We start from the raw sequence: 13571 nt of genomic DNA, 5'->3' as shown, positions 1-13571 counted from the left end.
CAATCTGTGGTGGGTTCTGGCAAATGCCAGAGGCAGTGACGTAACTAGAGGGGGGCGGGCCCTGGCACGGGGCGCTGCCGGGCCCCCCGGCCCCCTCCGTACACCCGGAACCGCCCGGGAATAGTAACGCGTGAGCTGCGGGGGGGGGCCCTGAGGGGGTGCCGGCCCTGGCCCAATCGCACCCCCGGTAGTTACGCCACTGGCCAGAGGGGCTTCTATAAGGAGCCATAGAAAGTCAGTATTTAGTGGGCTGTTTGGGCCTCTTTGTACCTGAAATGCCAGGGCTTATTTTGAGTCTCAGTCCAGACCTGAATATGTCCCTGTGCTTTAATAGGTATCCATAATAATAATAATAATAATAATAACCCTTGCAGCAGGGGCGTATTGATCCATAATATAACGCTTAGAGAGAGTGCACAGTCAGCCTATGACTATCGATCCCAGGGTGCAGGAGTCGGATCTCTATGAGATTCTCCTGGTCAGTTCCAGTAGAAGAGCCGCTGTTGCTGCTGCTGGGGGAGAGAGAGCAAAGTCTCTACTAAAAGGCAGGCAGCGGCGGGGTTAGACAGGTGGGCGGGGCTTGCTGACAGTTCACGGTTCATGCTGCATCTCAAACGGCGCTGTAGTATCCGTGCGCCAATCGGAAGCCAGGGGCGTGGCCTTTACTACAGAGTGCTGGGAGAGACCGAGAAGATGACGGAGCCGCAGTTCCATACACACCCCCGGCTCCTGTGTGTGACACATCGCTGAGCAGAATCCTGCGCTGAGGCGACCGTGGAGCGCGCACACATTGCGCTGGATGGGAAATAGCGGCCGGGGTACAGGGAGCCTGTGATTTGTGGGGTCTGTATGGGAGAGTGAGGAGGAAATGAGCAGCACTGCCGGGGCAGGACAGGACGGGCGCAGCGCTGGCTGAAGGGGATGCGCTCGAGTAGCGCCACAGTGATAGCAAGGTAAGTTATTAACACCTCATGTACCCGCAGCACTCACTGCTCTCCCCCAGAGCCTAATGCAGTGGGACCTTCCTTCACCCAAGTGTGGAACTGCTGCACTCAGTCGGCCACTTCTGTGCAGCACCTGTATGTGTATTTATATATATATATTTATTTATGTGCAGCTCAGGGGATGTGACTAGACAGTGGCTGTGAGTAGAACTGGGGCTCTTACTCATCTTCTACAGCAGCTCAAGGGCCAACAACTAAAGCAGTGAGTGAGGTTAATGCAGAGGTGTAGGGGGGGGGCACGGGTTTGCTCTCACATCATATGAAGTGTCTGTCTATATATATATATATAATACACAAGAGCCATGAATATCCTTATAAACGGTGAGTTCTGATGTCATCAGTTATAAACGATGATTTCTTATGTCATTTCTGTCACATGACTCACTGAAACTTGTGTATTATAATAAATAAAGTACCCCCAGTTGTAAAATATGAGGATATTAGAAGTTACCTCGGGTATTAAGGTATTAAAACACCTTGTGCTTTTATATGGTCATGAAGCTCCTCGGTAACTTATTATATCCTTATAATTTACAAGAGGGGGTACTTTATTCACTATATAATACACAAGAGCCATGAATATCTTGTAAATTCTATCCTTATAAACGGTGACTAGTGATGTCATCAGTTATAAACAGTGAGTAGTGATGTCATTTCTGTCACATGACTCACTGAAATATGTGTATTATAATAAATAAAGTACCCCCAGTTGCAAAATATGAGGATATTAGAAGTTACCTCGGAGTTCCATGACCTGTATAAAAACACTTGGCCTTCGGTCTCGTGATTTTATATGGTCATGAAACTCCTTGGTGACTTATAATATCCTTATAATTTACAATAGGGGGTACTTTATTCTAGGGATGCACCGAATCCTTCTGGCCGAACAAAATCCGAATCCTAATTTGCATATGCAAATTAGGGGCAGGAGGGAAATTGTGTGACTTTTTGTCACAAAACAAGGAAGCAAAAAATGTTTTCCCCTGCATATGCAAATTCGGATTCGGTTCGGTATTCGGCCGAATGTTTCACAAAAAAAGGAAGTAAAACATGTTTTCCCCTGCATATGCAAATTCGGTATTCGGCCGAATCTTTTGTGAAAGATTTGGGGGATCGGCCGTATTCAAAATAGTGGATTCGGTGCATCCCTACTTTATTCCCTATATAATACTCAAGAGCCATGAATATCCTGTAAATTACATCCTTATAAATAGGGATGCATCGAATCCACTATTATGTATTTGGCTGAAACCCTGAATCCTACGCGAAAGATTCGGCCGAATGCCGAACCGAATCCTAATTTGCATATGCAAATTAGGGGTGGGAAGGGGAAAACATTTTTTACTTCCTTGTTTTGTGACAAAAAGTTACGCAATTTCCCTCCCACCCCTAATTTGCATATGCAAATTAGGATTCCGCTTCGGTTCGGCCGGCCAGAAGAATTCGTCCGAATCCGAATCCTGCTAAAAAAGGCAGAATACTGTATTTGGTGCATCCCTACTTATAAACGTTGCTTAGTGATGTCATCGGTTATAATCTGAGCTTTGTTATGTCATTTCTGAAACGTTTGTTAATTCATATGGTATCCTTATATTTTACTAGAGGCGGTAGTTTATACACTATATATATAGTGGATAAAGTACCCCCTCTTGTAAAATATAAGGATATTATAAGTTACCGAGGAGTTTCATGACCATATAAAAACACAAGGCCGAAGGCTGAGTGTTTTTATACAGGTCATGGAACTCCGAGGTAACTTCTAATATCCTCATATTTTGCAGCTGGGGGTACTTTATTTATTATAATACACAAGTTTCAGTGAGTCATGTGACAGAAATGACATCACTACTCACCGTTTATAACTGATGACATCAGAACTCACCGTTTATAAGGATATAATTTACAAGATATTCATGTCTTTTGTGTATTATATATAAATATACTGTCTGTGTGATGTGACAGCTGTTTTGTGTCGGTGTTTAAAGTAAATCCACAGTGTAGACATGAGCAACCAGTGGCCCGTACAAATGTTGTTAAACTAGAACACATTGTTAGTTCCCTGGCTGGCTGCTCACATGACCTCTGTGTGTGTGTATCCAGGATGTAGATCAATGGGGCATAACTCCCTGCGTCTGGGCTGTTGTACCTGGAAAAAGGTAGAGCAGCTTTGTGAATTAATACACCCAATATACAGTAATGTCATATTTTGCTCGGGCCTTTTAACACAAAGAGCAAGTGGGGACCCAATGTCACGACTATCCCAGACTTTATATTAGAGACAGTAGATTTGATAGTGTAGCCCTCAACTTCTGCCATGTGGCCCCTGTTCAGTTATGGGCACTTAGATTATTCTGCTAGACCTCTGCCCGTCAATAACCCATTAATCACTGCACATATCTATCTATCTATCTATCTATCTATCTATCTATCTATCTATCTATCTATCTATCTATCTATCTATCTCTCTGTCTCTCTCTGTCTCTCTCTGTCTCTCTCTGTCTCTCTCTCTCTCTCCCTCTCTCTCTCTCGTCTATCTATATCTATCTATCTATCTATCTATCTATCTATCTATCTATCTATCTATCATCTATCTTTCTATCTATCTATCTATCTATCTATCTATCTATCTATCTATCTATTGACAAGCAAGTACTGACAATAAGTTTGGGAACAAGGTTGCTTTTGGTTGTGGTAGGGTGCACAGTTAATTATAATCAGAGTTGTGTTATGTATTTAATTAAGCATATGTGGACCTTCAGCTATAGAGTAAGGGCATCCTGGTAATGTTGAGTTAGGGCATTTTGTTTCATACGTCTGCTCTGTATGCGCACAGCCTTCACTTGCCGTAGAGTAGCTTGTCACAAACTGGCCTATTGAGTGCAGCAAATAGATCTATATACTACCCTCTACTAGTTGAACATGCGTAAACCTTGCTAATGTAACATCTGGTTTGGTGGGGGGCCACCCCTGCACCCCCTTTTATTATTGAACCCAGAGCAAGATCAGGGTGCTAATTTTATGTTCCATTATAGGGTAAAGGTTCATACTGACTGACATACTGATCTGACCTCGGTCTGCGTGTCTCCCAGTGGGTGCTGTCACTTGTACACACAGAGTTTATTGTCAGGAGTAGCTGAACTATTCCTTTCAGCAGTCTATCCTGCGCGTGTAGGAGGGATTAACCATCCATTTTTGACGCCACTGCAGGGTCATAAAATCCCCCAGATGAGCCGGCAATGAATGTCGTCCTCCGTTAATTACAAGGGGCTCTTATTTATTCCTGTTTCTCCCTAACGAATGATTATATGGCTGTGGAATGAGGAGCTACATTTGTTATGCAGGGGGAACTGACTGCATTTCTATTGTTTATTATTATTATTATTATACAACAGCCTAATGGCTTTTTATTTCTCATATGGCTAATTAATAATCCAGTGGATACAGGGCTTCCGCTGTGGGGTCCTCGAAATTGAATTATTCATTAGTAATTTGTGTGAGATATTACTTCCTACGCACTCACGAGCAGGCAAAGCTTGTTCATTAAAATTCGATTTTTTTTAAACGTTTTATAGAAGGGAAATGCTGAATGTGATTGGGCAGGGGGCTGGGGCTTATTCTAGTGCATGCAAAGCAAAGTGATCCGGGTGACTGGGTTCTGCTCATAGTGATGGTTACATTTAAACCATGGAAATGCAAAGGTTACATTTGTATCAGAGTCATGTTCTTACTTGTGACTGTATAGTAAACAACAAGGGTGCCCAAAAGGTAGATCGGGATCTACAAGTAGACCTTTAGCTGGTGATCAGTAGATCTCAAAACGCTGCCAACAAACAGCTTGTCTAAATCATCCTCCTGTTTCATGTTTATCATAGAGATATTTATTATGTTATGGTTATTTAAGAAATAGTTGTTAAATATAGCAATATACATTTTCTCTTAAATCAATATTTAAGTAACATTTTCCATGGAACAGAATGCTAACAATGCTTTTACGGATGTAGATCATAAAGGGACAACTTCACTAAAAGTAGACCTCGTATTAGTAAAGTATGGGCACTCCTGGGGTTGTTCACCTTTAAGTTACATTTTAGTATGTAGATGTAGAGAGTGATATTCTGAGGCAATTTTCCATTTTTGAGTTATTTAGCTTTTTATTCAGCAGCTTTCCAGTTTGCTGTCAGCTATCTGGTCGTTAGGGTCCAAATTACGATAGCATGTATGTGCCGAACGCAGGTGGAATCCAACATGCTGCATCCCAGCTGCGTTTGGCGCTTACTTGCGTCTGTTTGAGTACAGCCCCTTTACAGTAATTGAGTGCGTCTACTCCTGCGCTCCCCTGCATCGCGCTTTCTTCCGCTCAGCGCAGGAAAAACCGCCCGTGTATAAGAGCCCTTAGGGAGTTATTTATTAAAGGTCGAGTTTCAGAGGTGTGAAAGGTTTTCTGTACCTCGAAAAAACTCACAACTCGAATTGTGTCTGATTTATGATAAAAAAACCTCAAATATAAAAACCTTAAATCAGTAAATTTGGGGTGAAAAAAAATGGCGGAAAAAAACTTGAATCGCTTGAATTGAAACCCTGAATTCTTCAGTAAAAATATTTTTTCCTCATATTTTACAACAGGGGGGTGCATTATTTATTATAATACACACGTTTCAGTGAGTCAGAAATGATTAATCACTCAGCACCAATTATAAGAGATGACATCACCAAGCACCATTTATAAGGGTATCATATACAGGATATTACTGGCTCTTATGTGCTTTTATTTGGGTCACAGGCTTCTTTGTTACAAGCAGTAGTATTTTTACTATTTTTAGGAGTGGGTACTAGTGTTGTGTGGGCCGACCTGAAAGCTGTGGGTCAGGCAGGGTCGTATAGGAGCAGCAATTTTCCAGTGGACGGTGGGGTCCCTAGCCCACCCAGCATGCAATATCAGTTCCTTCATATTCCTCCGTCATTTATATATTCACACCTGCCCTGCCCCCTCCAGTCATGTCAGGTATATAAATAAGAGCTAAAGGAGAAGTTAATCGGTGTATGTCATTTTAGAATAAATCAAAGAAGCTTTTGACTTTTGTAATCATTTGTCCCTTTTCAGCCCAGCCTTTAAAGGGGTTGGTCACCTTTAAATGAATGTTGAGTATGATGTAGAGAGCGATATTTTCAGACGATTTGCTATTGGTTTTAATTTTTTATTATTTGTGGTTTTTGAGTTACCGTATATACTCGAGTATAAGCCGAGTTTTTCAGCCCCCAAAATATGCTGAAAAACTCTACCTCGGTATATACTCCGGTCAAGCGCAAAAACGGTGTCCAAGAATAGTTTTCAAGAATAGTCGCCGGCGTCCAAGAATGGTCGCCGGCATCCAAAAACGAGACGCTGGCACCTCCAATGGCAGCAGAAACCCTCAATTTTCTGATTGAAACTTACCAGAAGCTGCTGCATTTCTCACCCTAGGCTTATACTCGAGAAAAATCATTCCAAAAGTGACAAGCTTCTTAGATTGATTCTAAAATGACATTCACCGAGTAACTTCCCCTTTAACATCCTTTCCCCTATTCACAGAGTAACTTCCCCTTTAGCATCCTTTCCCCTTACCTTAGAATGACAGTGCCGCTGTCCTTAATCTCACACATCAGAGAACTGTATATCATGTACTGGGTGCCACCAGCAATTAAATGCCCTGAGATTCCACACTTCTGATAATTAACATAGATCCCTAACGAGCCTCGTTTATGTCACATGACTGCCTCCGTTTGATTTACAGTCGAGAAAATGAACTATAAAGGACATTTTTATTCCCGTTCTCTGTCCCTTTTTCTTTGTGTTTAACGAGTGAAATCAACGAGACCCCTGGCTCTCCAGTAATTAACTTGACTTTGCACTCAGCGTGTGGCTGCTGAAATATTTATTATTGTGAATGCCATTAAATTGCACAAATAAGTGGCCTCAGCCTGGGGTCTCTCTTGGAGGTGGAACCTTCCCTATTTGCCTCCACCGTCATTTCTGTAATTTCTTGTTATCCCATACCCGTTATCCAAAAAACGCTGAATTATGGAAGGGCCGTCTCCCATAGACTCCATTATAATTAAATAATCCAAATTTTTAAAAACAATTTCCTTTTTCTCTGTAATAATAAAACAGTAGCTTGTACTTGATACACACTAAGATATAATTAATCCTTATTGGAAGCAAAACCAGCCAGGAACATTTTCCAATACTTTTTTTTAAATAAAAGTGGATAAAGTAGTAGGTATTCTCTTGTCATCAGCACAGTTCTGCAGGAACAGCCTCCCAGACTTTTTTTTAAATATAAAAGTGAGATACAGTAGTAGTTATTCTCTTGTCATCAGCACAGTTCTGCAGGAACAGCCTCCCAGACTTTTTTTTTTTAAATATAAAAGTGAGATACAGTAGTAGTTATTCTCTTGTAATAAGCACAGTTCTTCATGAACAGCCTCCCATCCCCTTTTTTTATATATAAAAGTGAGATACAGTAGTAGGTATTCTCTTGTCATAAGCACAGTTCTGCAGGAACAGCCTCCCAGACTTTTTTTTACATAAAAGTGAGATACTGTAGTAGTTATTCTCTTGTCATAAGCACAGTTCTGCAGGAACAGCCTCCCATCCCCTTTTTTTATATATAAAAGTGAGATACAGTGGTAGGTATTCTCATGTCATAAGCACAGTTCTGCAGGAACAGCCTCCCATCCCTTTTTTTATATATATAAGTGAGATACAATAGTAGTTATTCTCTTATCATAAGCACAGTTCTGCTGGAACAGCCTCCCAGACTTTTTTTTATATAAAAGTGAGAAACAGTAGTAGGTATTCTCTTGTCATAAGCACAGTTCTGCTGGAACATTTTCCCATACTTTTTTTTTTTTATAAAAGTAAAATACAGTAGTAGGTAGTCTCTTGTCATAAACACATTTCTGCTTGAACAGCCTCCCATCCCTTTTTTTTTTATATATATATATAAAAGTGAGATACAGTAGTAGGTATTCTCTTATCATAAGCACAGTTCTGCAGGAACAGCCTCCCAGACTTTTTTTTTTATATAAAAGTGAGATACAGTAGTAGGTATTCTCTTATCATAAGCACAGTTCTGCAGGAACAGCCTCCCAGACTTTTTTTTTTATATAAAAGTGAGATACAGTAGTAGGTATTCTCTTATCATAAGCACAGTTCTGCAGGAACAGCCTCCCAGACTTTTTTTTTTATATAAAAGTGAGATACAGTAGTAGGTATTCTCTTATCATAAGCACAGTTCTGCAGGAACAGCCTCCCAGCCTTTTTTTTTTTTTTAAAGTGAAATACAGGAGTAGGTATTCTCTTGTCATAAGCACAGTTCTGCAGAACAGCCTCCAAGACTTTTTTTATATATATAAAAGTGAGATACAGTAGTAGGTATTCTCTTATCATAAGCACAGTTCTGCAGCAACAGCCTCCCAGACTTTTTTTTTTATATAAAAGTGAGATACAGTAGTAGGTATTCTCTTATCATAAGCACAGTTCTGCAGGAACAGCCTCCCAGCCTTTTTTTTTTTTTTTTTAAAGTGAAATACAGGAGTAGGTATTCTCTTGTCATAAGCACAGTTCTGCAGAACAGCCTCCAAGACTTTTTTTTATATATAAAAGTGAGAAACAGTAGTAGTTATTCTCTTGTCATAAGCACAGTTCTGCAGGAACAGCCTCCCAGGGGTTCATATAGCCTGTACAGTAAGAAACAATAAAACCGTGTATCTATAAGCATTCCTTTGTACTAAGCACAGCTCCCAGGCTTTCTTATAGGTCTGTGTCTGGGTAGTTAGGTGAATAGGAGTGTGTGTGCCACAGCAAACCTGCTCGTAAAATATAATAACTTTGCAGTTTCAAGGCAAGTCTGTGGTTAAGGGAGGTTTGTGCCCCGACCACTTGTGTGCCGTTTTCATAAGTGAGCAGTTGGATAGAGCACTAATGCATATAAAGCACAGATGTGCACAAACCCTGAAACTGTGTCTCACAGGAATAAATCCCTGTATTAAATGCAGGTGTTCGAGAGTGAACTACAGCTCCCTGCTGAGTGGCATGTGCTAGGGACATCTGCTCAATTATACAAACTGTCACATATTTGTAGATCATTCCTGCAGGAAGAATATACAATACAGGTATGGGATCAGTTATCCGGAAACCTATTATCCAGAAAGTTCAAAATTACTGAAAGGCTGTCTCCCATAGACTCCATTTATCCAAATGATATAAATGTAAATAAGAATGGTTTGCTTTTTCTTTGTAATAATAAAACAGTACTTTGTATTTGATCCCAACTAAGATATAATTAATCTTTAGTGGAGGCAAAACCAGCCTATTGGGTTTATTTTGTATGAAGACCCAAATTACGGAAAGATTCATTATCCGGAAGACCCAAGGTCCCGAGCATTCTGGATAACAGATCCCATACCCGTATATATATTCTGTATAGAATATATTCTGCGTGAAGTGTTCCTTTAAAGGAGAACTAAAGCTTAACTAAAGAAGTAGCTAGAAATGTTGAGCATTACGTTTTGGGCTTCTGAACCAGCCCAAGGCAACCACAGCCCTTTAGCAGTAAAGATCTGTGTATCCAAAGGTGCCCCAGTAGCTCCTCATCTTCCTTTCTGCTGATTCACTGCACATGCTCTGTGCTGCTCTGAATTTAGGGACCCACTCACAATATACAGTACACAAAGACTATAAATGTCACAATATCAGGCTAATTAGTACTTAATACAGATAATTACTACATGGCAACTGAGAAACCAGCACAATTAGCATTGAAACTTAATAAACAGCCCTTTAGCAGTAAAGATCTGTGTCTCCAAAGATGCCCCAGTAGCTCCCCATCTTCTTTTCTGCTGATTCACTGCACATGCTCTGTGCTGCTGTCACTTACTGAGCTTAGGGACCCACTCACAATATACAGTACACATAGAATAGACATGTCACAATATAATACTGATTAGTAATTAATACCGATAATTACTACATGGCAGCACAGAAACCATTGCAATTAGCATCAGAATTTAATAATCAGCCCTGTAGCATCAGCTTATATTACAGACCAACCTCATTTTCTGCTTGATAATTTGCGCCGACCCCTAAGCCTAGCTTCTCAACAGCTGCTCAGAGCCCACTGAGCATGTGAGTGTCGCTGACACTTTCCAAGATGGTGACCCCCTGTGACAAGTTTGAAGTCCTGGATCATTGCTGCTATGGACAAGCTGAAACTCTAAGGTCAATAAGGTCAATATATAAAATATTCATTTTTAGAGTTTAGTTCTCTTTTAAGAGATGGATTTGACACCCCAAATTGGGTCCCCAAGCTGTTTAGCCTGTATTTTCACGCCCCCGTTTTATTCATGTGTAATTTTTTGCTAAAACAGAAAATAATAATTAGAACAAAGCTCACTTAATTAGCTATGAAGCAATGTTTGGGTTGTAAAGCTGATTCCCTGCTTTAATATGGGCCCCCTGAGAATACTGTCTGAGAAACATGCTCTGAGAGAAAGAAGGAAATAAGCAACCAAAAGGGGAAACAAACATCTGAACAAGAAAACTCTGGTTCTGTGTGTAACCACAGTCAGCATTTGCTAAAGGCATTCCTTATATACTGGCTCCTTATGTGCAGAAAGAAATGTACTCTTCATGCAGATGCACAGACAGACCTTTGGGGGGTTCAGATGTGACTTTCATTGGACGCTTGCCTGCAGAGACTTCTTCGAAGGGGAGAGTTTTGAGAGTTATGGGGCGTTGTTTGCTTTTGGCAGAGAGCTGGTGTTCAAAAGGAAGTATACACCAGCTCAATGCAAAGTATTTGCATCTATATATCCAGGTTATGGTGTTTATTTAATGTACTGCTCCCAACCCCAATTTGGCTTTACCTCTTTAGAGAAAGACATTCAATTTTGGTTTGTCTCCTCTGCTTACTACTGACCATTGAAGGGTTAAACTGGGCTTTTTTTTCTAATGTAAGAAAGCAGAAGTCACAGTAATATGTGTTTTTATGTGCCATAAAGCATCTACCAGCAGCGAGCACTGCCATAAACCAATTGTTGCCGGAGACAGACGTTGATGCGCTGCAGTCACGGGCGGTGGATAGATACTGTTTGATTAGCAGGGAGCCAGGGCATTTTCACGAACTAAGGTAATGCATGCCCTACGAACTGCAATTCGGCTGTCAGACTGTTTTATTCATATTTGCCGTGAGCTGTAATGTTGACTGGCAGTATTTCCATTACTAAAGTTTATTTATCAAAAATGTAGAGAACGTTTGGTACTTGGGCATGGATTTCTTAAGTGGAGGAGGGGTACCAGGGCATAATCACAAGATGTTGGGAATTGTACATCAATAACAATTACAGCCTGTATAGTAACTGTTATTGGATATATTGATGACTGTTTTCCGTCTTTTCTATGTCTTGCTCCGAATATGAGATATAGGTGTAACCCTAGTTGTAGTGAAATTTGTATATTTTTCACATTTTGGTTGCTTAGGCTGTCCAAGGGCATGAATACAACAGAACGCCAACCCCAAGTATTTGTAAGCCAGTTTGGTCAACAAAGTACATTGTTGCTTTTTGGTTAGGACTCAACCAGATGTTTTGTCCAGTGATACCTAGGCAATAGAACTAGTTACTGAATACACATTTGCAATGGTACAGTTGGAGCAGAACCTTCACTGTGCGGTTGCTCGCAACAGGTCAACTCTTTTTCTTTAAAATGTTGGTATACAGTTGCACTTTTATTGGCCTCATAAGACTGGGCCCAATGGTAGTTTATGGGGTCAAAGTGCACCAGGAATAAGAAAGTGTACATTTGTCAGCAATATCTGTAGACCTTGTGTGGTTCTGGTCCCACCAGTAGTTGTCAGGTCTTCTGCTACCTCTCATGTGATATGCCTGTTCCCTTTCTGGTAGTGGTTCAACTGAGTAGAAGGCTGATAACATGGATTAGAGGCAACAGATACAATTTCTTGTTTAACATATGGAACTGTTAATTGTTGACTAATGGAGATAAAAACACCACGTCTCAAGACTACTAAACAATGTTTAGTCAAGTTTGGTAAAACCAAATGAGGATCACATCTGTCAACTTATTCCACTATATGTCTATGAACCTTTATAATAGTTATGATTGTGAAAAATGTTTCAAATAAACATATTTTTTTTTAAAAAAAAAAGATTTCTTGCTAGTTCTAGCAAAGGACCGTATGTGATTAAAGTCAGTGCCAGTTAGTAAACCCAATATTTAGCTCTACAATCTTGTGTTTGAGCTCTAGGAGACAGGATTCCCAACAATGGTGGCAGGATTGTCTGGTTTCTAACTGAATCCTATATACAGGGCTTAGAAACTGCAGTAAAATTAACCCACTTTGTTACCAAATTAGGAGTTTTGACTCATAAAATGACCGTATTACCTAAAGCTTGTTGCTTCACGAGCCTTGGTTAGAGTCAGCCACAGTTTCACTAATACACCCGCTACCAGCTTTCATATGGAGCATGGGAGGTCTCAGTTTAGTAAATATCTGCTTGTTGTATCAATATAAGGCATAGATAAAAAAAAGCTGGCTTCTAAGGATCTGTAGAGTAAAGGCTGAATATCATGTCTACAGTAGACACTGTCATCAAAGGAAATGCAAGGCACTAAATAGAGTCACTGATCCACTGCTCACAGTGCACCAGGAATAACAAAGTGTACATTTGTCAGCAACATCCATAGACCTTGTATGGTTCTGGTCCCACCAGTAGCTGCCAGGTCTTCTGCTACCTCTGATGTGATATGCCTGTTCCCTTTGCGGTAGTGGTTCAACTGAGCAGAAGGCTGATAACATGGATTAGAGGCGACAGATAATATTTCTTGTTTAACAACAATAGGAGGACAACTTCGATCCAGCAAAGGACCGTATGTGATTAAAGTCAGTGCCAGTTAGTAAACCCAATATTTAGCTCTACTATCTTGTGTTTGCGCTCCGGGAGATGGGATTGTCTACAATGGTGGCAGGACTGTCTGGTTTCTAACTGAATCCTATATACAGGGCTTAGAAACTGCAGTAAAATTAAGCCACGTTGTTACCAAATTAAAGGGATACTGTCATGGAAAAAAAGGGTTTTTTTTCAAAACACATCAATTAATAGTGCTGCTTTAGCAGAATTTTGCACTGAAATCCGTTTCTCAAAAAAACTGTTTTTTTTTTTTACTGCTGTACTGCAAGTTGGAGTTATCACTCTCCTCCATTTCCCTCCCAGCAGCCTAACAACAGAACAATGGGAAGGTAACCAGATAAAAGCTACCCTGGTAGATTTAAGAACAGCACTCAATAGAAAAATCCAGGTCCCACTGTGACACCTTCAGTTACATTGAGTAGGAGAAACAACAGCCTGCCAGAAAGCAGTTCCATCCTAAAGTGCTGGTTCTTTCTGAAAGCACATGACCAGGCAAAATGACCTGAGATGGCGCCTACACACCAATATTACAACTAAAAAAAATACACTTGCTGGTTCAGGAATGAAATTTTATATTGTAGAGTGAATTATTTGCAGTGT

The 13571-nt window shown here is 40.5% G+C and overlaps 1 protein-coding gene across 2 annotated transcripts in view; it reads left to right on the top strand.

Annotated features, from left to right (window-relative positions):
• The first annotated feature begins 670 nt into the window (after positions 1 to 670).
• Positions 671 to 13571, top strand: part of LOC108696116 (receptor-type tyrosine-protein phosphatase epsilon) — a 133566-nt gene continuing 120665 nt past the window's right edge. For both annotated transcript variants that reach the window (XM_041568645.1, XM_018225170.2), the window contains exon 1: positions 671 to 953. In XM_041568645.1, coding sequence (XP_041424579.1) covers positions 922 to 953 — 32 coding nt within the window. In that variant the 5' untranslated portion in view covers positions 671 to 921. The remainder of the gene's footprint in view (positions 954 to 13571) is intronic.

Source organism: Xenopus laevis, chromosome 7L (genome assembly GCF_017654675.1).
Source record: "Xenopus laevis strain J_2021 chromosome 7L, Xenopus_laevis_v10.1, whole genome shotgun sequence".
Taxonomy (NCBI): Eukaryota; Metazoa; Chordata; class Amphibia; order Anura; family Pipidae; genus Xenopus; species Xenopus laevis.
This window is presented reverse-complemented; position numbering and strand designations above follow the sequence as displayed.